This window comes from Molothrus aeneus, chromosome 2, assembly GCF_037042795.1.
Source record: "Molothrus aeneus isolate 106 chromosome 2, BPBGC_Maene_1.0, whole genome shotgun sequence".
Classification (NCBI taxonomy): Eukaryota; Metazoa; Chordata; class Aves; order Passeriformes; family Icteridae; genus Molothrus; species Molothrus aeneus.
The window spans coordinates 78,665,957-78,688,517 of NC_089647.1; the positions used below are offsets into that span (position 1 = coordinate 78,665,957).

At 38.9% G+C, this 22,561-nt stretch overlaps 1 protein-coding gene across 2 annotated transcripts in view; it reads left to right on the top strand.

The window, feature by feature from the left end:
• Positions 1-567: 567 nt before the first annotated feature.
• The window catches only part of ITGBL1 (integrin subunit beta like 1), a 129,678-nt gene continuing 107,684 nt past the window's right edge, over positions 568-22,561 (top strand). For both annotated transcript variants that reach the window (XM_066545153.1, XM_066545154.1), the window contains exons 1-2: positions 568-1,088; positions 2,366-2,577. In XM_066545153.1, coding sequence (XP_066401250.1) covers positions 1,015-1,088; positions 2,366-2,577 — 286 coding nt within the window. In that variant the 5' untranslated portion in view covers positions 568-1,014. The remainder of the gene's footprint in view (positions 1,089-2,365; positions 2,578-22,561) is intronic.

Genomic DNA, 22,561 nt, shown 5'->3' on the forward strand with positions numbered 1-22,561 from the left:
TAAAACAAGAGTTTTTCATTCTGAGGAAGGTACTGAGGGCTTTAATCTCCAATACAGGCATCAAAACCAGTGAAACCTTCTTTCAGCTGCCTGCTTTAAAAATGCATGTGTGTGTGTGTGCAGACTAGGACACCTATAACTTATCTTCTTTTGTGGTCAAAGTTTATTTCTTTAAAAGCTTTCCATCCCAGGGAGGCATCAGGCAAACAGCAAATTCCCAGGACAGCCAGAGGGATCTAAAACTTTTCTGCAGCATAAAGAGCACGTGGCCATATCTGCCAAAGTTGATTCATTTGGAGAGACTATCCTTCCTTTTAGCTTAGTTTTAAAGCAATTCAAAAATCTCCCACTGCTGAGATGAAGTATTGGACTGTGTTTTAATAAGGCATTAGGAAATGGCAAACTAATAATACTTTTAATGTGCAGTCAGTCATGCTGGTGCGGGTCGGCAGCCTGCAGTGTCGCACGGCGCTGTGACGTCAGCAGGTGACCTCAGGCTAAGGAGGGAAGGGACGGACCTGGGGAGGCAGGCGCCAGGGAGGTGCTCCAGCAGGCAGGCAGGCAGGCAGGCAGGGATGCTGCAGCTGGGGAGCGCCGCTCCTGTCTCCCGGTCGGCACAAGTTTCACAGATTATCCCAAGCAGCCGTCTGTCAAAGGACAGGGGGATACACATACCTCAAATACTTACGGTGCCTCTACTTTGAGAATGAGACAGTTCGTTCACATCTGTGAACGGGCCACTTTTAAAACATCAAAATAAACCATCTGGCTGCGCAACTGTTTCTAATTACTTCCCTGCCTAGACTGTAAACTTCGGGGTTTGGCACCGGCCTCCTTCCCAGAGCGCTGCCCAAATCCCGCTTCCAGGCAGCTAATCAGAGCCACTGCAGCACGGCGGGAGCAGCGCTGGAGCCGGGCTTGTCCAGCGCGCAGCTCTCCGCGCGCCTGCTGCCTCTGTCCGCCCGTCCGTCCGCCCGTCCGTCCGCGCCAGGTGCGCTCGGCACAGCTCGCAGCATGCTCGCACCGGGGCTGCTGGGGCTGCTGCTGCTGCTGGGCCCCGCGCTGCCGGCCGGGCCCCCGGCCCTGCGGTAAGTGCGGCTCTCAGCTCTCACGGGGGGGGCGGCTGATTTTGAGGTGCCCGGAGTGTGGAAGCTGGGCTTGCGGAGGGAGCGGTGGAGCACTTTGTTGGCTCTTCCTCTGCCTCCTTAAAGGTGACGCTGAGGGAAGCACTCCGAGTCACTGGGAGCCTCAGTAGGTAAGGGCATGTGCAGACTGCAGAGTTATTGGCAACGATGCATTTGATGCCCAAAATGCACACTGAAAGCAGTGAAGGGAGAAGAGCTGGCTAGTGATAACTCTTTACACCCACACTCCCCAGATTCTGCTGCCTGAGTGGAGCAAACACCCTAACCACAGAACCCTGCTTATTGCTGCACTTTGGTGTGGGGGCACAGTGAGGTGCGCTGCCCTTCACTCTCCACCTCCACCACAGCCAGCACACACTGATTCCTGAGGCCAGTGCCTCCTTTGCGCCAGAGCCTTGCAAAATCTGCTATCTGAGAAGGGTAGGTTCTTTTCATCGCCATCTTCAGTATTCCTTAGCATTGTGAAGACCTGTTTTTGGCCTAAGCAGTCGTATGATTGCCTATGTTTTTCCTATGATTCAGGTCCTGATGAGCCAAAGTGTGATTTTCCCTGAGTATGTCCTGAAAGTCGTGATTTCCACATGCTCTGGTGCATGGTACAATTGCATGCAGAGCTGCAAATGTACGGATCTAGAATTGGATTTTGCTGCCTTTACCAAAACCACAGCCAGAACCTACAATATTGTGTGGAAAGCCACAATTACTTTGGTTTCCTCTTCCATTGGAAGCATGGATCATATATGTCTGACAACCAGAAGGATTACTTTGGCAAACATATTTTATTAGAATCAACCTTAAGTGTGCTGTATGATATATATTCCTGTTATGCTACCCAGATGTTTGGATGTATATGGCATCTCTAAACTTTTTGAAGTAATTAAGATCAAAATGGTTCATGATGGATAATCAAACCCTAAGTGTCTGTGCATATGTGCCTGATGGGAAAGTAGATGAGGCCAATGTAGTTAAAAAGGTAAGTAAAATAAAGTATAAGCATTCTTGCGGGTAGCAATGAGGTTTCTGATGAAAACAAAGAAAACTGGGTGATTTGAGACAAGTAATAATTTGCAACCATAGCTGAAGAGGTGGTAAGAACAATATTCTGGGTATTGACTGAAGCCAGTGACAGGAGGGTGGTCTGAAATGAGCCAAGCTCTCACTGGCTCTGAGCTGCAGCCCCGGCTTTGACCGCAGCTCATTCAGTTTGCTGTCCCGCACAGGAGCGCTTTGGGTATCCCTGCTTCCTGCCGGCTGTCCCAGGCTGAGTCGGAGCTCAGGTGCCGTGTCCCAGGGGGGAAGCTGTGCAGTGACAGAGGCAGGTGTGAGTGTGGAGTCTGCATCTGCCAAGTGACCGAGTCTGGCAAATACTACGGTCCCCTCTGTGAGTGCCACGACTGGGTGTGCGAGACCTACGACGGGAAAATCTGCACAGGTAAGGAAGCCCTGATGGTGACAGAAGTTTAAGAAATTAGGAGTATATATTAAAACCAGGAACACAGCACACTGATACAGTGGAGACATGATTATATATGGGTCCCTGAAACGTGACTCTAAATGGAATTGTGGGCACATCCAAGGATTTTACCAGATTAAAGGATGGAAGTTACAGGCACTGTGTCTGCCATAAAATGGGACTTAGCTTTGAGCAAGATTGATCTGCATCAGGGGCAAAAGCAGAAGTTGCTTTAGGTTGGAGGCTCTGCAAACTATATTTTAAGTCTAATATAGTATGTAATATTGATCACATTTTTATATATTTCTTCATTTGAATTGCTTGCCTAATGATGGTTTATGGTATCTACCCTGGCTTTAAACTATTTACAAAGAATCAGTTTTGTCCAGTGACTATTATTTTTTTCTTCTGCTATAAAAAAAAAGACTTACTGTAAGATGTACCACACTCATATTTGCTATATAAACATGAAAACTCTGTTTTTCTCTAAGTAATGATAATACTTTCCAAATAAAGACTTAAAAAAATGTAATTGTATTGTGGTTTCAGGGATTTCCCCGCTGACACTGTATTCTTTAATAACATACATTTCTGGGACAAAATTTAGTTCCTTCCAGTTGTTGGAACATGTTGCTCGGTTTACATCTAAGCATTATCGCTCTTTCATCTTTCCAGCTGTCTTTACTTAAGTTTCTGGGTTATTTTGGTCAGATTTTCATCTTTTTTTCTTTTTTTCTTTCTTTTTTTTTTTTTTTAAGCAGCTTAGAATAGGATTTTAGAAAAAAGCAGGGAAAAGAAATGCCATCACATTCCTAAGGGGATTCAGCCTGGAGCTTGATGAAAGGGGCCAGAAGGGTACTTCATTTCTACTATCCCTGTTTCAACAGCTTTACCAGATTCACAGAAACGTGTCATCTTTTCAGGCCAAAACCTGCAATTAGGTCAATGGGAATGTTACAGAAATTCTTCTAGTAAGAGGACAATACAAATGCATTCCAGCATTTGGTTTGGCAAATTTTGTAGGAAAAAGGACCAAACTTACTTTAGCAACAATTTATGCAGGAAGTCCAGTAATAACATGAAAAGACCAAGAATGGGATTATGAGAAAAAGATTTGTATTTGGCACCTGTGGCTTTAGAGTTCTGTAGAGAAACTGATTCATAGACTCTGCAGTAAGCAGTATTAAATCCCCCTACATAAGAAATATCATAGCCTTTCACTGCTTTGCTGTCCCAAACATCAATTTTTTGATTGGTACTGTTATTTCAAAGTGCTTGCTGTTGTTGCTGGGTTAATTGCATAAAGGGAAACTGAAAGCTCCTTCAATTTTAGTATTCTACTGTAAATTCCACCATCATGTTCCTGTTAATATCATGAACAGTGGCTGCAAGTTTTTAAAGGTCTTTGGTGGTATAGTGTGCTCACAGAATAAACGGAGCCAAGAGATCTCTTAACAATATTTAGCTTTTGGGTAGCACTTCATGCTGCAGTTCAAAGATGTGAATGCTAAGTGATTAAATGTTTTTTTAAAAACGATTTTCTGTACTTGTCACTTTGTCACTCCTAGCTGGAGTATTGAAGCCGTGTTACCATGTTATCACTGAGATGTGAGATAATATGAATTCTCTCTTCTGGAAAAAAAAAAAAAAGTAGTAAAAAATTCAGTACAAAGTCCTGGGGAGGAAAACAACTGTGAAGGGTACAGGAGTTTAGCTTTCTTCGTTTGGGCTTATCGACAATTATGCTAAAAATCCAGCTGACTTTGTTGCAGTCCAGGGCTGCCCAGCAATGCAGGAGAGCAGCCCCAGGTAACTCCTCCAGAGCTGGGATCCAGGTGGTGAAGCACCTCCTTTCAGGCTGTGCTTGTTGCCCTCTTCATTTTTCCACCATGTTTTTAGTCACTGAAATTGTGTGTATGTGGGAGGAAGGGAGCATAGAAAAGAAGGTCAGATCTAGGATAACTCTAGGCAAGAGACTGGAACTTTAGTTGTATGAATAATATTTTCCCTTACCCAGCTATTCAGTGAACTGCATCCAGTAATGTTTCTTAACATTACATCACCAGGCCAATTTTCAGTGCCTGACATATTTCTCTTTCTTTGCATTTTTGGGCCATTTTTTGACTTAATGATGAAATTGTGTTTCCTCTAGTGAATAGCCATAATGTCTTTCTGCAGTTCTATATCTGTTTCCTGCTTTAATTTTTTTTTCATATTTTTATTTTGATATTTACTGTCCCTTTTAATTGTGGATCTCTCCTGACATAGGCAACAGCAGTAACTGCTGACTGGTACAACATGGAGAACTTCTAGACACTCTTTCAACATCCCTCTAGAAAGGCATGGTATTTGAGGCTAATGCTGTTTAAAACACGCTACTTTTCAAGCTGCCAGAGTGAGTCCTTTTTCAAGTGACTGATGTCTGATCACCAGTGATGTTCATATTCAGAGATGGACAGGCGGAGTTGTTTGAGTCACGAATGCCAAAGATAGCTGTGTTTCCCTGCCAGTCAACTCAGACATACCTCCACTTCCCTTGCATGTCCCAAGCTGAACAAAAGATTAAGTTGCTCAATATGCAGCTCATTATCTTAAAGGCACTTTCTGTGTCAGATCCTCTTTCTGCACCAGTTATTGAACAATTGTATTCTGGAGAGAGAAGGCCTGAAGGTAAAGAAAATGTCAGCTATCCATCTGATTGATTTGCTTTTTCTAATAAACCTTTTATAAAAACGGGAAAGAGATTATGCCATGAGTAATGAAGAAGAACAGATTTAAATGTTGCTGTCCTTTTATTTTCCCTTGAGACTTTGCTGTATTTCTCTCCCATTATGATTCCAGGTGCTTTAGAGGGAGTTCAAATAATTTTCTTGCCTTTTATCCCACTGGGATTGATAAAGTAACAGGTGATCCCTCATGGAGTCAGAAACAAAGAAGAGAGAAAACAAGTACTGTGTGCGGTCTGAATCACTAAGTCTCCAGTCCTCCTCCTGACCTTTTTATTTGCTTTATGTATCATGGGGTGTAGAGGAAATCAAGTAGATACTGTCCTGTCATTCTTTTTGCAATGTCAGGGACATCTTTATTTTGTCTTTTGTTACCGATATTCAGGGAGATGAGCTAAGAGGAGGCAGACTGAATAAAAAACAATCAGATCCCCAAAAGATTTATGCTTCATTCAGAAGAGACAATATACTTGTTGCTGTCTTTTTGCAGATAGTAGTTCTGACCTCAGACAGTTGCATATTGCCTCAGGCTTTCTTAGCATAAGTGGAGCCCATATTGTGTGCAAGGGAAAGTGGAATACAGGACTAATTCCTGTCACATCACTGCTTGATACCTATTGCTCTGCGGGGTTTTTGCAGTATAGTGGAAAATCCATTTTAGTGAATTTTTTGTGGGTTTTGTTTGTTTGTTTGTTTGTTTGTTCATTTGGGATTTTGGTTTTTTTTTGTTTTGTTTTGTTTTAGTTGGTTGGTTGGTTGGTTTGGGTTTTTTTATTCTTTTATTGTTTTTTTTTTAATCTTTTACTGTGTCTGCAGTTAATGAAAAACTAAACTAAGCATAGATTTCCTTGGCCAACTGAAGTGGGAACACTTAAGATGTTCTTAGAGAATGCACCACAAGAACTTTCAGCTGGGACATGTATGATTGCACTGTTTGTAGTAGGTGAGATGAAAAGACAGATACAATTTGGTGACAATATAGGCAGCAACACATGAAGAAGGCTTGTCTTTGCTCAGAACTGTATTTGTTATCTTTGGTTTTTTTCATAGTTATTAAGATTTTATGAATAAATTTTCTTCCAAACTGAAGTACCTTTTGCACCTACTGAAAAATGATGGCACAGTCTGATTTTCCATAAGCAGTTGCTGTGGAACTTGCTGTTTTTCAGGTCAATGAAAGATTTTTTCTTTCTCCAAAGCTGTGGGTGCTGTACCTATTTTAATACTAGCTCAGCAGTATAATGCTGGCATTAGTCATCAATTTTCGCAAACAGAGGTATTATCATGCATAACATGAAGGACAAAAGAATTTAAGTGTCACTATTTCCTGGTCTGTAAGGTTTTAAACTATATAGAGAACACAAGTGAAAAATTAAATTGACAAGGAATAGATGTAGAAATAACAAGATAAATCCAAAATGAAGTATTAATATAATACATACATATGCATCCATGGAAGTTTATTGGATGTATGGTACTATATAGCAGTTTGAGAGAGTTAGGAATTTGAAGATGGAATTTGGTGAACATTTTGGGCTGAGGACTGCTCTTTGCACAGAAACTGAATAGTGTCTTTAGGCAGAGCTATCGAAGTTGAGCTGGAAAGGCTCTAACAAATGTGCTTTTGTATTCATACCGAAGGGAGGTCTGACACGCTGATTGTTCATTGAGCAGCATTTCTTGCTAAAAGTGTGAAGAAAAGTCAGCCTGTGACCTGCATTGATTGCCATTTGATCCAAAGTGAAATTCAAAGCCCTGGATTTTGAGAACAGGTATAAGCCTCTTCTCTGTCAGAGGCCATGTTTGCAAAGATTCAACTGTGGCACACCTGGCCATTGGAGACAAAGCCTCCTTAAAAGATCAAGTTAAAAATAGGGCAGGAGGCTACTGACGAAAATGGAGGTTGCAGTTCTGCTCTGACCTAGTTTGCTTTAGTCCAGACTTCAGAACTTGGCATTTTGTGACTTTTCCTCCCAGAGCAGGGGTGTGTAGGTGTGATAATAGCATCCATATTCATCTCAAAACAGGTTCCTCGGGTTCTAGAAGAAGTGAAATCGTGATAGCATAGACCTCATTGCAGGTTCATTTCCTTGCTAAGTGCTTGAGGTCCCAGCAGACACAAAAAACACAAGCTAAAGCCTGTATTATTCTCAACTTTGTGCTCTTGGTACCTGATCTAGGTAAAATCGAGCAGCCTTTGATACACTGACAATTGTTGTAGTTCCAAGTGCAGTGTGTGGGTTCATAGCAATGGTGCGTGAGGCAGGAGGAAGCTTAGACACAAAAACTGCAGGGGGGATTAATGGAAGGGAAGCATCTTAAAAGTAACTTATTAAATTTTATGTACCTAGTTGCTTGGCCCTCATTTTGAGCACCTTTATTTGTAGATGCTACTGATGGAAAATAGGTGTTAGTTTAAAAAGTAAAAGTGAGTGTGTTGGGCATGTGGAAGAGTAAAGACTTTTACAGCACCTAGCAGAGTTGGAATGTAGCCCCTCAGGCTGGCACCAACAGCAAAACAAGGTGGGGAGCAGCATCTCCTTCACCTTTTGTCCTTCTGTAGTCCGGGGTGCCGTGCTTATCCATTGCAGAGAAAAAAAACAAACCTTTGTGTGACTTTTGTCGATGCAAATAAGTGTTCTGAAGTGTGTTTGGAATTTTTATGCTCCTCAGAGGCTGATAATCAACTGAAGTATATTTTTATTTATTTGAAAGAATTCTCTTTATGAAAAAATGGCTTACACAGACTGTATGTATTAACATTCTATTTGTGTTTCAGAATCATTATTATGAAAAAAGATATGGTGAATAGAAAGTAGATGGTGTATTTAATGTTACAAGTGTTTATTAATTTTTTTACCTGCTTTAACAGTGGATAGGTGTCAGCATGTGTTCTTATGACAGCCTTTTTTGGACTGACTGTCTTGATATAATTTTCTATGCTTATTTAAAGTTTTATTGTTGGTAGCTGATCCTGTCAAGGATTTCAAACAATCATCACCTATGGCACTGTACTGTAGACCTTTCAATGTTAGTGTTCCCAAGTAATTTGTCTTTAAAAAGAACATCACTGATTGAAAAGTTCCTATGAGCTTTTCTGAGAGGAAAGGACTAATTGCTAGAGCTGTCCAGGAAAAAGGGCAATTTGTGCCTAAAAAGTACTGGAGTTTGATTTTGGCCATGCAAAGGAGGACCCCATAGTATATATGTGGTACCAGAATTTACCAGTGTTTTAACTGGGGGGGTGTGGTGGTTGAGGCCATGTTATGCTGTGTTTATGGTGTACACAGTTGTACTGCTGGATTCAAATATCCTTTGGAAATGGAAGGACTATGAAGGGAAAAAACCCTGTTCTTCTTTCAAACACTATTTTTAAACGTTATTTAAAAGCTTAATTTCTCAGTGATGGAAGGAGTAATTTTTGCAGATAAGGGTTTGTGTACATTTTGTCCATTGGGAGTGGGCTGGAACACCAGCTTGAGCAGTTGCATGACCATATTGTTGTATGTAGAAGAATAAGGATTCAAGAGACTTTAACTGGAGTTGCACCTGTCCCCTTTCTTGAAAGAGCTGCTTTGCCCTTCTGCCTGTCCACCGTAGCATCAGTGGTACAATCTGGGACACCTTCTTGTCAGTGACCTGAAGAGTGCCAGTCAGAGCTTTTGGAGTCCTATCTGGGTCGTTTTTATGGGGAAGGTCACTGGGAGTGCCAGCTCTGACACTGCCAGGAGTGAGCTGAGTACTAACTTTGTGATTTGGAAAACGTCACAGCCGAATGCTGTTGCCTTGGCAGCTCCATGCAGCAGCAGATGTTCTAACTAGAGCACCTGGTCACAGTGTTTTGTTCCTGGGGGCAATTCTAGGCTGGGGACATTGTGAGTGGGCTGGGGGAGAATCCTCCTGTGACCCAAAGAGACTACCAAAGTCTCCTTTCTCAGGCATGCTTTTTCCAGTTGTCTGCCTCCAGCAGGTCCTGTTCAATCTTTTCAACCAGGTGGTGTCTATTATTTTAAATATTGGGGATGTTAGCTTTTATGATCCAGAGTTAGAGGCTACTGAATGTAAAAATAGCTCATTTAAGTATTTTTCCTGGTTTGCATATAATTTCCTATCTACTTAAAAGGCTGTTTTAAAGTTATTAAAATTTTGAACCTGTGTGGTTGACAGCTAAGAAATGCTGAATCTATCTACCTTTGTTGAAGAGTCCTGTGCATTTGCACTGTTATGCATCTTTTAATTTTATATTCATTATGTTTTCTCCAGTGAACTTATGCAGCAACAACAGGAGGAAAATAGTCGCTTCCTGGTGTTTGAAATGGTTTAGTTTACAAACTTGGTAACATGTTGAAAGCAAGTTAAAATGTTTATTATTTACCTTAATCCATTCATTTGCCTGAAATGTTTGGAACACACATGGCAAACAGTTTGGTAACACGGCAGCGTCAGGTAACGGAGGTTTCTTGGCACCCCATTTCCTTACTCCAAATGTTTTAAACAGTATTTTCCAGAAAGTAAGTGGATACTTGTGAAACTCAATGGTTAAAGCTCATTGAGTCTCAGAAGCCAAAAGCCCCTCTTCAAAAAATCCTGTTCCTCTCCACTTCCTGAAATGTCCAGACTCATTTCTTGTCTAGCCTTACCCCTTTGGAAATTATTGGATACAAGAAGAGTTGGTATAAAATTTGAATGTCTTTTCAGCAGATGAAGATACAGGCATTTTTAAGATATTAATAATTAATGGTATTCTGTGAACAAAAGTTAAATTTGCATAATCCAAACCATTTCTGTGTCCATATCTCCTGTGAGTAATGTGGTTCCTCCCAAAAATGCAAGCCCCACTTCAAATGTGGAGAACATGCTTGGTATATGGAACTGAACTGTGATGGTCACTGCATCCAGCTCTCATATCCACACTTCTTTGCAGTTCTTGCAACAAATTACTAGAAGGTATGTGTTTTTCTTCTGATACTGAAGAGAGGGGAAGTTGAGGATACACCTGCTGATCATCTAAGGCTGATAATGAGACTCAGAAGAAAACCAAGTGTCTGAGTCCTTCCTAGGGGCTCTCAAACCACCAAGTCCCTATGAGGTATAAGAATAAAATCTGTTAGTATTAAAACTATCAGTTAAGGCTGTGTCAAAAACCACATTTTATGTTTCATGTTTTAGTCCTAAAAATACTATTTCCTACAAAAAAAAAAAAATCATGCATTCTTTTTCCTAAGAGCTACCTGTGCATTAGGTGTGCAATAATTGTTGATTTCTGTGTGTATTATCCAAGTGAGAGCAACTTGGTTTTATGAAAACACTCAGTGTATTTCAGCTTAAAAGTGTTCCACGTATAAATAGGGAGGTGAATTTGTAGCAGGTCAATCCCACAGAGAACTGTAGGTGCAGTGATATGCCTGGTGGATTGTGTTCCAGACCACCATCCTCAAAAGGGTTGTTTGTAAAGTCATGCTTTGAAGGGTTACTGGAGAAGTTCAGACCTCTTACTTAAGCAACAGGAAGGAACTGAAATGGAGAACAACCAATTTCATGTCATGAGCATACTTGGAGAAGGACCAAATCATGCTGGATGTTGGTGATGCCACGACAAAAAGTCACATAAGAACATATTGCACTGTGGTTCTCCTGAATGCTTTTTCTGAATTGTGCCTTTTAATCACTATATACTTTATATGAAAAAAACACGCTGTCTCACAGAACATACCACACTTTTACCCTAATTGTCTTGACAGTTTCAGTCCTTTCTCAACAGCTTTTAAGCTGGAAAGAATAGTGGCAGGGAATAAATTGTACATCTGTAGTCTAACATGCAGAGGTAAGGCAGAATCGTAGAAATGAGTATTACAATTTTATTTTTTTTTCTGGTGCCTTTTAAGTCTGGTAGATTCTGTGGGAAGCAGATAATCAGTAAGAAATATATTTAAAAATCAGAAAATTGTCTTGAAGCACTTAATTGAAGTACTGTTGTTGCACTGGTACTTCTAATGACTGTCTTTTGAAATAATTTTATTTAATTCTCGCTTCTGTTTCAAGCCACAGATAATCCTCATCAGAGACACAGGAAGTATATTGAAGCACAATTCCTAGGCTGTGCTTAGGAAGAGATCAAGTTGCCAGCTATCACTGAAGGAAAATTGAATCATCTACATCCAGTTTCTCTGGATGGGAATAGAGAATGTAGGAGCTATTGCAATGGGTATAACTACTTTACATTTATGTGAGTTTGCCTGTAGTTGACATTTGTGGAAATCCTTTTGTCCAGCAAACCCAGATACAGTGAATTTTTTCTTTCTCCAGAACATTTTCATTTCTCATTCACAGGGCTTTAGGGCATCATCCTACAGTGAAAAGTACTGGAATATTTCTTACTGCCCTTTTTTTTCCCCCAAGGCTGCTTAGTTAATCGAAGCATAGCAGAGAAATTTTAGAGTGTATCATTGGCATTGGTCATAAACAGAGAGATTTAAATGTGGCATAGATTTCTGTATCACAATAAAAAATAATTGTCTCTTCAAAATTTATAATGTTTAACTTCCTACAAGCTTTGTGTAGACATACAACAAAAAATTGATTGGAGATGGGATTGGCAAAATTACCAAACCTCAGTCATGTACTTTTGGATTGGATTTAGGAGTGGATCCTGTCACTCATCTTTACTCTTCAGGTTAAAAATATGTTTTAATAAAAGCAGATGGTGTGGCTGCTTTTTATGTTTTTCCAAAGCTAAACAAAAGCCAATGTTTTCTGCTGACAAAAGTCTAATGAAATCATTAAAGTTATGCCAACAGAGAATTGGTTTCATGGCAATTCTGGCCCTTGTTTGGCCAAAATCTCTGGGTAATAGCAGACAAAATTACAGCAGCAAAATATAGACTCTGTCATTTACCTGCAAGTGGTAATGGTAAAACAATAACAATAACGACATCTCAAAAGTTTTGAATGCTTTTAAGCTTGATAGCATTTTACATGATTTTCTATTTTGTTTTCCTTTTGAGTATTGTGCTACTTTAAAGAGTTATATGTTACTTAGTGGTAATTTGACAGGACATTGACCAAAATAATTTTTCTCCAGAATGTCAGAGTTAGACTTAGCAGGAATGAGAGTTATGTGAGAAAACATTCTGATAAATGAAAACCCATTTTTCAAAGATTTAAACTCAGATGTATAAATGAAGGAATTGTTTGAACTGAGAGATCTATCCCAGATTTTATTAAATGGTCTGTTGGTTTGGAAAGCCATAATAAAATTAAGATTTTGTAATCGGATAAGAAGGGTAAGTCTCAACTCCCTCTCCTGTCACCATCCTAAAGCTTTTGTATATGACATTTTGTAAATTAGGAAATTCCATTCTAAATGTATCAACTGCTTTAAATGTATGTCTGGTACACTTACATACAGGTTTGAAAAGCTTTTATTTGCAAATATTGTCCAGAAAGTAGAACATGATTTCTCTGTAGCTAGTTTCAAAAGGTCGTCTCACTTGAGAATTTCTGAATGAAGTTCTTGCTGGATAATATCTTGAAGGATAATATTTAAAGAATACAGTGACCACAGGCTTCCTTTTATTTCATGGGTGCCTATCAAAGGAACTCAGAGGTTTTGAAAATAATCTCTTTCTGGAGCGTCATGTATCGAGCTCTTTCAACACAATATCATAAGTCCTCTGGCCTTTCATTGGCTTCCAGTTCTCTGTATTTTTGCATTTCAGGTGTTGTCTTGGCTTTTCCTCCATCTTTTTCTGCATGAGCTGTGGTTGCCACTCTCACTCTCAGCATTTTGGTTGTATCCAATTGCCAATTTGTTTTACTAATTCCATTCCCTCTTGACAGAGTCTTTTCTGCTTTTTGAGTGGTCTGTATCTGGCTCAGTTCCTTGGCACTGCTCCTCACAATTGTCCTACTCCATTCCTCTGGCTCATCAAAGAACAGTTGTTTCCATGAGGAGCTGAGTGGAAGTCAGATCCACCTTGGCTCTCTTTACACTCCCTGGTGGCTCCTTCTCCAGCCAATAACCTCTGCTCTTGTGTCCCAGGGATCTCAAAGGAGGCATGTCATCAAGACGAGCTGAGCTGTTTTGGGTATTCACAGACTTTGTAGAAGTTAACCGCAGTTGTGTGTAATCTAACACTCTTTCCTAGCTCATGCTTTATTTGTGCAGGTTGTTCAGTTGTAGGGGAGCATGTTAGGATATGAATCTAAACCACAGAAACTTTAAAATAGGCATAAATCAGGTGTACACTCCTGTATCTTCATTTCTGCTTCCTTCACCCGTTTCTCCTCCCTAAGAAAGGTGGCACAGCACACTGAAATATTATGGTTTGCTTTAGTTTCTTCCAACCTGTCCATTATGCTTTTTATTCCCAAGAAATGGAATGATTTTGACCACAGTAAAAAGCTTGTCTTAGGGAGACTGTGGAATCTCTGGCTGGGGGTTTAAGAACAGTTAGGACGAGTCAAGAGGGATCAACACACACTTGTTTTTGAGTCCAGCCAAAGAAGTGGATCAGATGATCTCTTCTGACCAGACTTCTCTTCAGAGGTCTCTGAGGCTGATTTTATTTGATGCTGCTGTGAAACCAATCCTCGGTTTGATACTCTGCCTTAGTGAGGAGGATCTGTGGTAGTACAAACACAGTTTTTGTCACGCTGTAATGTTTCTGAATGTAATACTTTATTGAAACTGATGCATAACCATTGATTTTAATCTATTAATACAAAAAACTTTAATTTTCTGCAGTGTTTATAATACTTTATAAAATATGAGTGTGTTTTTAAATGACCACATTTTTAAATGACCACTATGGAGTCTCTAAGCAGGAGTTGCGGGTTCTGTGTGGGTGCAGGCAGATCCCTCCTTAACGGGTCCCGCTGGAGTGTCTCCACCGCTTACACGCACACACAGTCCCGGATGTTTATCTGAAGGCGTGACCAGAGAGAACGAGGACTCAAGGGCACCAGTGCTGCTCCAACTGGCTTTAATAGCAGGATGTCCTAAAGTGCAGGGCGGGAAGGAAAGTGGGGTACAACCTCAGCTGAAGGGAGCCGGTGTCGGGGTGCTCGAGCCCCGATCCCGGGTGGGACCGGGGTTTATAAAGGGGGAAGGGTAGGTGGGGTTGGGGTACAATTCAACCACTAGGGAAAGGGTAAAGAGGAGGGCACAAGGTGGGGTGATTGGGGGTACACCAATAGGAAATTGGGGAGAGGGTGTTCTTGGGGAGAGGTCCAATCAGGGAGCAGGTTACAGGGAATTTTCTAGAAGGGAGGGAGTGGGTTACAAATGATTGATGTTCGAATCGTCCCAAGGCATTCCCACCCCATCTTCCCCCGTCCCCTCCTCCCACAGGCTTGCTTCTGAAAACAAGCTTGCTTGTTTTAAGTTTAGGCATCTTTTCAATAGAAAGGAATAAATTACTGTTTCTAGATACAAGTGGTAAATAGACTTCTGTAACAAGCTTAGAGTCATGGAAAACATGTTTTATCCAATACTTGAAATTTGTTGGAAAAATAACAGTCAAAGCATTGAACAGAAACATTTATTTTTTTAATTTCCTTCACTTTAACAAATGGATTCTCAGTCAACTACTGACCTTATGGAGTTATGACAAAATGAACAAAATACCAAGTGAGACTGAATGATTGCCCTGCCATTTGACATACACCAAAATAGACCATGTTAAAAATTATATTCTAGAAGCTCTTAATTCTTGTTGGGTCCATTAAACATCAAATAACATAATTCCTACTTAAACAGGAGCCACATCTGGTCTGCATTTTTCAATGGAAGCAAATGAGTATAAATATTTTGTCAGATAATGAAACAGGGGAAGCAAGTAGTACTATATTGGCTTTTATTTTTTTAACTGCTGCCATGCTGACAATGTACGTTCCCTATATTGTCTCAATGCAAAATTATACTTGTAGAAAGTTAATTATTCTTAGACAGCAATGAACTGAACCCTGTATTGATAGCTGAAAACATTATTTTGATTTGTGATAAGTCAAAAGGTGTTGCCATTGTTGAGGGACAGAACTTCCATTCCTGATTTCTTTCATATCACCGGCCACTGGGAAATTGCCCCTACTATTCCCTTCTTCAGCTAAATCACCCATGAATACACAGGGTAATTCTATATACGCAGCATACAGCACAGGTCTGGATGAATATTTCTTCTTCCTTGTTTCATTCTCTTGATCTTCCTGCATTCCCTAAGCATATGGTATTCATCACACTTGTGCACATTTGTAGGAAGGAAATGGGGAATTCCACCCACAGAAAGCTTCCCCAGTCTTCTCTTTTTCTCCTGTATCCAATGAACATGAAAACATCAACTTCTCCTTTCGCCCAGTGTTCCCCACATCCCTTTAGACAAGCCCTTCCTGGAGCTGTGTTTTGGTCTGGCTGACACTGTGTCATTCAACTGCTGCTGCTGCTGAGAAGCCATGAAATCAGAAAGTGCTCTACTAAGGGAAGCATCTGCATTTCTGGGCTGTGTATTCTATAAAAATAAATAACTTTGTGGTGCTTAAAATTTTTTGTTAAGTTAACCCCAGAAGAAAAGCAGTACTTTTAATGGGTGATGCTACTTCATCTGTGCTATGTGACAGAATTGTCACCTCACCAATGCAGTGACAGAAGCTGATGTAGAGGAGTCCAATTGTCTTCACATAATGCACATTCCCACTGTACCCTCTTGATCTGTCTTCTCTTCCCATGTGAGTCACATAAGTGGTTTTAAATGTCTTTCAGTGAGTCATATAGTTTTGCTAATTTAGTCCCTACTTTAATGTCACTGTATACAGAGTTACTTTCTTACCTAAAAACTAAAACTTCAGTTGGTCATCTACTCGACACCTTTATACTAATACTTGCTTTCCTTAAGCAGACTTTTTTGATTTGTTTTTTTGATCATAGCAGTGTCAAAACCTCAAGCTCTTGTTTCTATTCTGAACTGTCAGTTTGAATTTTTAAATCCTTTCTCAAAAACGGATCAGACTGAGCATTACGTTGGCTACATACCTCCTAACACCTTCTGGCAAGCATCAGAAGCCAAGAGTTCCACTCTGCTGTGTCTTACTGCTTGGCTGAAAAAGAATGAAAATGCACGTAGAAAAATTTAATGTGGTGAAAGTGAGAAGAAAAGGATCAAAGGCTGGAAACAAATGTAAAAACTTCATATACAAGGGACAGCTGGAATGTATGAAGCCTCATGCAGTACAAAATGTTCCTCAGAAAAGGAAAATGTAGGTCTGTTATAGCAGCAACAGTTTTTAAACAGTAACTTAATTTTGTGATGGTAACATTCACAAAATTCCTAGCTCAGTGGTTTCATGCTGCCTGCAAATGGGGGAGACAAATGCCTGAAGACATTGTGCATGTGGTATAGAAAAGAGAGACTAAACTGACAGATGCCAAAAATCAATAGGGAAATATGAATGCCTTTCTAGGCAAACAGCTGGGCAGGGAAATCCTATTTTAGACATTTGGATAAGCAAGATTTATTTCTAGAAGAAATGTAAGAGAGAGCCAAAAATGATGATTTGTTTGACTGCTGTGTTAAAACATATTGTATTGGCATTATATGCTTTGACATTAAAATAAAATGAGGAAGGAAATAAGCATAGTTCAATATCTTCATTCTTTCCCCCCAGTACTAGATTTTTCCAAGGTACTGCTTTAATAATAAAAGCATTTGCCTAGTCCTTATATAATAGAAGAAATGCAATTTAAATTAGTTTTTTTTCATTCCCCACCCAAAATACTGGAATGTGTCAAATAAGCATTTACAGGTAATACTTGCACCATAGCTTTTGAACTTGTAAGTTTGAAAACTAAACCAGAAGCAGTCCAAATGCAGTGGAGTGATTTGGTGAGCAGAGCATCACCATCTGAAAACTGAGAGTCTTTTTTCTGGTTTCTATAGAGACAAATCAGTGAAGTCAGACTTAACTGATTTTTTTGTTGTTTTGAGATATAAACCTTAAAAACTAAGATTCCTTGATTTTTAAATGGAATATAGGCATCTTTAATGGCTGTAAGGGCCATCTGTTCTGCTGTTCTTGCATGCAGTTTCTCTGTTGCTGCAGTGTGTACATTGAGCAAACATACACTTGGACATACCTGGCTTTCAGACAGTTCCAGAGGCAATACAGCAAGATTAGTTCTGTCAGGAGCTACTTAGTCTACAAATGTATCTTGAAAACATTTGTTTTTTTTCTTTTCAAAATGTTGTTCTAGTGGTGTGTAGAGATTTCAGTTAATCTTTTCTGCTGATTTCCAAACATGTTATAGTAGGATGTGCTACAGAAGGCTCTCTGAAGAGAGTATATTGCATACCATTTATATCAGTTCAACTCTTGAACTGTTTTATCCCAAATGTGTTTCTACCTGTATTTTAGTATGACTGAGAAATTTGATCACCTCTGCTGTTTTGCAAATAGTGTAAGAATGCTCTCTGATTTACAAATCCTGGGGAATGAAAAGTGATGTAGAGCTGTACAGTCTGCTGAATAGATTTGTGAGGCTGTAAATATTTTAAGCTAGTATTGCCACAAAATTTCAAGATGTGTTTTTTGGTTCCTGAGTAATGAGAATTGGTCCTCAGAATCTCATAAACAATTGTCCAGTTGGTAATTGACAGAAACACTGGTATTGGAACAAATTGTGTAGAGGATGTCTAGAGGCAACTGTTCATCCTACAGGATGATCAGGACAATTGCATCAGAGGATGAAAGAGAGCATTTCATCATAGAGGATGAAATGAAAGGGAAGTAGATAGGAGTCAATACAGTTATTAATACCTATTAAAAACAATAGTCATTTTGATTTGTTGCTCTGCCTGCCTGCAAAACTTCAGTTACTTTGCCGGCAGTGTTTGTAGTGGTCACAGTAACATTAGCACATGCAAAAAGGAATTAGGTGCAAGTAGTGAAGGGTACATTGGTATTTGTTTTTCAGATAGCAGAAATGACAGGGTTAGGAAAATTAAATTTCTGCAATATTACTATGAGCTGTGCTGAGATGGAATTTTCAGGCTCTTTTTCTTACTGCTGTGGAGAGTAACTGTCTTTGTGTAATGACTTTGATTGTATCACACATTCAACATTACCAGCAAACTATACTTCATGATCAGAAGAAGAATTTTAGTACTCCTTTCTGAAATTCAGATGTATACATCCAGTTTTACTTCCCACCAGTAGTTGGGGTTTTCTTGGTTTTGTTTTTGTTGCTTGCTTGCTTTTCTTTGTTGTTTTTTTTTGTTGTTTGTTTTTTTTGTTTTTGTTTTTTTTTTTTTCTTTTGTGTAAAATGCTGGTTCTGATGATCAAGCAGAAATATTGGCAGGAGAAAAATGGAAAAAAGTATACATGAGTCTGAAACCCCTCTGAATCAATTCCTTTTTCTATATACCTTTTATTATAAGTATACAATAATATATTTTTGTGTCACAGAATAAGCCTTGTCTAGAGATGTTTTTTGCCGTCTTTTTAGCAGCAGTAGATAAATGGTGAAAACAGAAAGAATGGTCTGGTTTGCAGCCAGTTTACCAGAATAGTATCAGAGATATTTAAGGAAGAACACTTGTGGAGATTGGCCAGTCCAGACTTCTGCTGAAGGAGGGCTGTCTTCAGAGTTGCTCAGGGTTGTCTTACACATGAAGTCAAAATATGTCGATGTGACAAGAAAAAAAAATCAGAAGCACAGATTAACTTCTGTTGAAATAATACTTAATTATCTGACTCATTTGACAAAAATTAGGAACAGTTAAAAATAATTTTTGACATGAGGAGAGGTGGCTTATGAAACTAAACTGATTTATTTTGCAATTTTTTTAAATGAAAAGTATAATAATTTTATCCTGGGAGATTTTTTTTTTTTAATAAAGTTCTTTAATTTACATCAGAAAAAATCAAGTACAGAAAAGGAGAAACTATTGTGGATTGTCTTTTGAGGAAAACCTGTTAATTAAGGTAGTTCTGCCTACTTCTTTAGCACACAATCAGTCCATCTGCCCCAGGTTACTTCGTGTTTCCCATACTTCTTTGACCTCTCAAGCCACTAGGAGATTTGGCTTTTGCTGTTGCATATATGCTAACTGGTTGCAGTGATTGTTCCCAGGTTTCTCTGTGGAGTGTGTGATGAACATTTGGGCATGTCCTGTTGGAAGACGAGTGGTAGATGGTGCATGGCGCATGATAGAAAGCAGAGGGTTAAACTTGCTTACTAGTGCTAAGCAGTTTTGAAGTTTGAAGATCTTAAGAGTTCATAAATTGAAAATACACTAAAAGAATGAACATGAAAATTTCATCATTCAAATTAAAAAAAAAATCAAACAAGAAAATTTGGATTTATTGCTTGGGTCCAAATATGTCCCTCTTGATGGAAGATGAAGTCGTAAAACTTCTATCTGTGTCTCAAACTTCGTGCCTAGTAAATCATGCCTTTATCAAGCTGGTTTGTCGCTGGTCATGAAAGGCTTAATGACTCCAAGACTCACAGTTTCTGGGAGCTTCAGTCAAAGGTTTTTTCTTAGCACTTGATTACAGCCTAACAAAGGCAGCAGCTTTGATACTTCTTAAAACATGACTAAGAATTCGAAGGTCTTGTTGCCCCGGCTGAATTTGACTGTGGAATAGGTTTTGTTAACCTTGTGTCTCATCCTTCCTTTTATAAAAGGGACATAATTACCATCTTTCCATAATAAAAACTATTTTGTATGGTGGTTGAAGACTTCCACAGAACTGTTTCATGTTAAAAAAATGCTCAATCTCATCTTGTCGGTTAAGCCTGATTTCATGAATAAATCTGCCAGGAAAAAAAAGTTAAATAAAAAACCACCTAGGTGACCCTTTGCTCTATTCATCCATCAGCAGGGAAGTAAACAGTTTGTCTATGATTGCCTGTCTCACTTATCTATTACAGTCTGTTTGTTCTTCCTACCCTGTAATTACTCCATTGGATCTGCTGAAATATCCTCTGATTCACATTCAAACTATTTTCAGAAACACCCTTTAATTCTGGCATGATATTTCATTGCTCAGTAAATATGAAGAGGTGCTCAAGATTTGCTTTATTACAAAGTTCTGGATGGCACTGTGAACTTATTGCTGTGTAAGGTTCCAGTTTGGCAGCACCTAAAAACTGATTTCCTGCCTGAACTGAACGCCAAGAGTTGGAGGCAGGAACAGTGGGTGGCACAAACTTGCTCCTCCCCAGTACTAATAAGCTAAGTCAAGGCAGTCCCCCTTCAGGGGGATGTTGTAGGTAGCTTCCCCAGCTGGGCCAGATTTTAAGACCATGACTAAATTGAAAACTCCTGCTGCAAGGAAGTTAATGGAGGTGACCTAAAAGAATGAGTGATTGCTGGGCTGCATCATGCACACTGAAATGAAGGTGGTGAGCACAGGAAGGCAGCCACCTTGGGGCATGGAGTTTTTTCCTTATTTTATTTTTTTTCCTACTTGCATTTAGCTTTTAATTCTTTGTCTAATATTTCTGAGATATAGTTCTGAACCTTGCTTTAGCATTATTGGATGTATGCTGTAATTTACTATTGGAAATTGATGCTCCCAGGGATTTCTGTGTACAGGTTTTTGATGTAAAATAGAGTCCTGAAAATTTATAGGATAAAAGCATAGCAAAACCCTTGCCGAGCCAAGTAGCTACATTTAGGACCATCTCTTATCCTTACCTAATGTCATTTCAAGAAAAAGTTTAAAAAAAATGTCTACTTTATATATGAATCAATTGAATAAACCAAAGGTATGTTTTTCCTAGATTTGAAGAGGAAAGCAAAAACTCTGTAGTGCTCAAATATTCAGAAATCCACACTGCTCTTAGTAACAAAAAGAAACAAAAGAAAAATTACTGATAGTAACTTTAGAAGAGACAGTACATTGAGAAAGGCAACAACAGGCTTTACAAAATTATCACTTCAGTTTTTTGAATGAAGGGTAATGAATTTATATGCAGATGTAAGATGGGTATAGCACCTTTGGAAAATGTGTCACACAGAAATCTGTCAATAACATTAACAACTTTTTAAAGGAAAACAGTTAAAACATAGGAGAAAGCTGGGCTTCACTCTCCTTTAAGTAGTGTATTTTTCTTTGATGCTACTTTGTTTTATTAAGCACTGACACTTACAGACCCTTTTATTGTCTTCACAGCTGTCAGTCTATTCACATGAAGCATGCTTAAATTAAAATTCTGACTCTTGCCAGTTATATCTCACACTTTTCTTGGAAAAAGATAATTTTCACTGTACATGGTTGAAAGTTGCTCTATTGTGAACATACTTTGCATAATTACAACTAGGGTAATGCAAGAAATTGCATATTATGCCCTTTTCCCCTGGATTATGCAAATAAACACCAGAAGAAAGGTACCTTAGATACTCTGACTTATAAAGGTTTTTTGTTGTTTCCTTTTTTTTTTTCCCAAGTTGCATTTCTAATTCTTTTTACCTTATTGATTTAAGATTTAATCTGCTTTAATGCAGATTAAGCCCAGGTTGGTTTTACTAGTTAAATCTTTCTTCCATTTATTGCCTTGGCTGTTACTGTAAACTGTAGTCAAACGCTGTTGTGTTTAGAAATATTGCCCTAAAATAGTACTAAAATACTTTCCAATATGAGATACCAATAGAACTGAATAGAAAAAGTAAAATTGGTCAACAGTCTAATTAAATTATCCGTAGTATACAGTCTTATTGCTATTAAAAATGTAATGCAAAATTGTTGGCAAGTATGAGAAAAATAAATTCACAGGTCAAATAGTACCTTGGGAGTGAAAGAAATTTTAACACTCCACTGTTTCCTTTTTCCCTTATCCACTTCTTTCCCTTTAATTAGAAGACATTGCTTCTTACAGAATTTAGTAAGGAGAGACAAAGATGAGACATAAATACTGAAAGACTTATTACCTGCAAGTTTAAACAGCTTTGATGTGTTAAATTTTCTACTAACATTACATAAAAAATTGAAGTAAAAAATAAAGCAGGTAAAAAGACTACAAATTTAGGCAGTTTAATTCATAAATTGTTTAAAAAATGCCCCACAACACTTTTGATACCAAGAATTGTTCACAGGACAGTAACACCTACTCCTGTACTATTTTATATTTTTTAAAAATAATGTATCTGTCCCACTACTGCAGAATAATATATAATTAAACAGAAAACTATCACAGTGACCGCCACTTTGGGAAACAATTTGAAAACAACACATCTTT